General features: G+C 45.2%; 1 protein-coding gene across 1 annotated transcript in view; it reads right to left on the bottom strand.

Moving 5' to 3' along the window:
* Positions 1 to 2,311, bottom strand: part of prdm15 (PR domain containing 15) — an 11,720-nt gene continuing 9,409 nt past the window's right edge. The window contains exons 21-25 of the mRNA XM_060896210.1: positions 1,953 to 2,036; positions 1,587 to 1,762; positions 1,420 to 1,500; positions 1,105 to 1,296; positions 1 to 938 (exon numbers count right to left, since the gene is read on the bottom strand). Of these exons, the coding sequence (XP_060752193.1) occupies positions 384 to 938; positions 1,105 to 1,296; positions 1,420 to 1,500; positions 1,587 to 1,762; positions 1,953 to 2,036 (1,088 nt within the window). The 3' untranslated portion in view covers positions 1 to 383. The remainder of the gene's footprint in view (positions 939 to 1,104; positions 1,297 to 1,419; positions 1,501 to 1,586; positions 1,763 to 1,952; positions 2,037 to 2,311) is intronic.

The following is a 2,311-nucleotide window of genomic DNA, read 5'->3' as shown; positions in this document are numbered from 1 at the left end:
ACAGCTGCTACAGACCTCCTGTTTATTGACTAAAGAGCAGAGATTAGAAAAGATCATTAAAAATGATTATCCCAGTGAAACGATGATAGTCCTTATTTCTATCCATTTTTTCTTCTTCTCAGAGAATCATTTAACGTCCATCTCATTTTCCAAATAACGGAAACAAAAGTGTGCCGTGATTCTGCTTCTCTCAGGTTAAACACATGCCTCTGTTTTCTACAAAACAAAACAAAACACATCCAACTTTGGTTTCAGGTGGAAATGCAGCTCAAGGCATCAATACTGAGTGTGAAATAATCCAGAATTAATCTGAACGTAACTGCTACATTTTCATCAAGATTCATTTTTTGTGACCAAAAATATGATTTCTGATGTTTTAGCTGTCAGTAGCTGAACATCTGCGGTGCTGCAGCCGGAGTCTGTGTAGGCCCTGAAGCCTGGGGCTGGATTTGATGACTTTGGCCCAGATTATGCTGCGAATCCTGTGGAATCTGAGCTTCAGGGTTCTGGGTGTTCTGTGGCTCAGCCTGAGCTCCGCCCACAGTCATGGCTGCTGTCATGTGATTCCCTTCCAGGGTGCCTTGACTCGTCCCAGCGGTCACGTGACTTGTGTCCGTGGTCACGTGACTCGTCTCTGTGTTGGTGATGGGTCTCCAAGCTTCCAGAGGGTGTGATATGGGATTGAAGGTAGTGAGGTTGATGAAGTGAGTGACGGACTGTGCGCTCGCTCCGTCCGCCTGCACGCTGGAGCCAGTGACGGGGTCAAAGGTCACAGTGAGAATGGAGCTGTCCAGGGTCAGAGGTCGTTCCACGGTGACTGGCTGCAGACTGGTGAACTGAGGTGCTGACTGAGGTGCTGTGTTGATGGGAGTCACCCTGATGTTGGTCAGACTGACGGAGGTGGTGGGAGGGGCGCTAGGGTCAGCTAACACTACCACCTGTAGGGGGCAGTGTAGAGATCAAGGTGTAGAGGTTTTATATGGAATTGATTTTCCACAATGATAAAAAGTGAGAGAATCGAATTTGAATGAATGATTCTTATGAAGCTTTTTCGTGGATAAAAATGATTCATATAAACCGACAGAAACCGGACGAGCGTGTTACCTGTTGTAGGTTCTGCACGGCCGAGTTGGTCTCGTCTCCTGTTGCCGTGGTTGTTGTCGTCGTGGTGAACTCACTGGTTTTTCTTGTTATCTCTCCATATTCAACTGAATCGGAGAGAATCGACTCCTGCAGCTTCTGTTTCTTTTTCATGGGGCTCGAGTTCCTGTGAGCTTTTACTGTGGAGAGAGGAGACTGAAACACACACACACACACACACACACTTGGCTGACCTACAATGAACAATACAAAAATAAAATAATGTTTAGCGATGCCATGCTCTCTCACACTCACACACACACACACACACACACACACCTGTGCTATGCTGATGGATGAGGCATCAATTGTTGCAGCTTCTGGAAGATCATCTAAATACTCTACCCTCACTGTCACCACCTACAGCACCATAGAAACAAAAGAATATCAAACACACACCTGAGGATCACAGATCAAAGTGTGTGTGTGTGTGTTTGTGTGTGTACCTCAGGGTGTTTACGGCGTATGTGTCTGTTCATGGAGGCTCGTGTGGATACTTTAGTGCCACACATGTGACAGCTCTGAGCCTCAACCTTCTCGTGTGTTAGCTGGACGTGTTTCTGCAGCATGTACTCCGTCACGTACTTCTTATCACACACCGAGCATGACCACGTCTTCCCAACTAACACACACACACACACACACACACACACACACACAGAGACAGTGTGTTTAATGTTTAACATTTTCTCACACTATGATGTTCTGCACCTCAGACAAATTTACTGAACTAAACAGTATGTGACGTGAGGAGAAGTGAGGTGACGTGAGGTGACGTGAGGTGACGTGAGGTGACGTGAGGTGAGGGTCACCTGTGTGTATGAGTTTGTGTGTTTCCATTGTGTTTCTCTCGCTGAACGTTTTTCCACACAGTTCACACATGAAGTCCTTTATACCTGCAGCAGAACACCACAATATAACATATTAAACACTCTCTCTCTCTCACACACACACACACACACTAAAATTGACTTTTTTAATTAGTCAGGATTAATTTAATGTACAGTCTTTTGGCTAATGGACTTGGTTTCCATGGATACTGTAATTCTGCAGCTTTACCACATGCAGGTAGGACACAAGAAACTGTAAAAGCAGAATAAAGTAAAGTGACCTTTAGATTTCATCTTGTTATTGTTCCTTCAGATAACACGTGTTGTGTGTGGAGTGAATG

This window comes from Tachysurus vachellii, chromosome 20 (assembly GCF_030014155.1).
Source record: "Tachysurus vachellii isolate PV-2020 chromosome 20, HZAU_Pvac_v1, whole genome shotgun sequence".
Taxonomy (NCBI): domain Eukaryota; kingdom Metazoa; phylum Chordata; class Actinopteri; order Siluriformes; family Bagridae; genus Tachysurus; species Tachysurus vachellii.
This window is presented reverse-complemented; position numbering and strand designations above follow the sequence as displayed.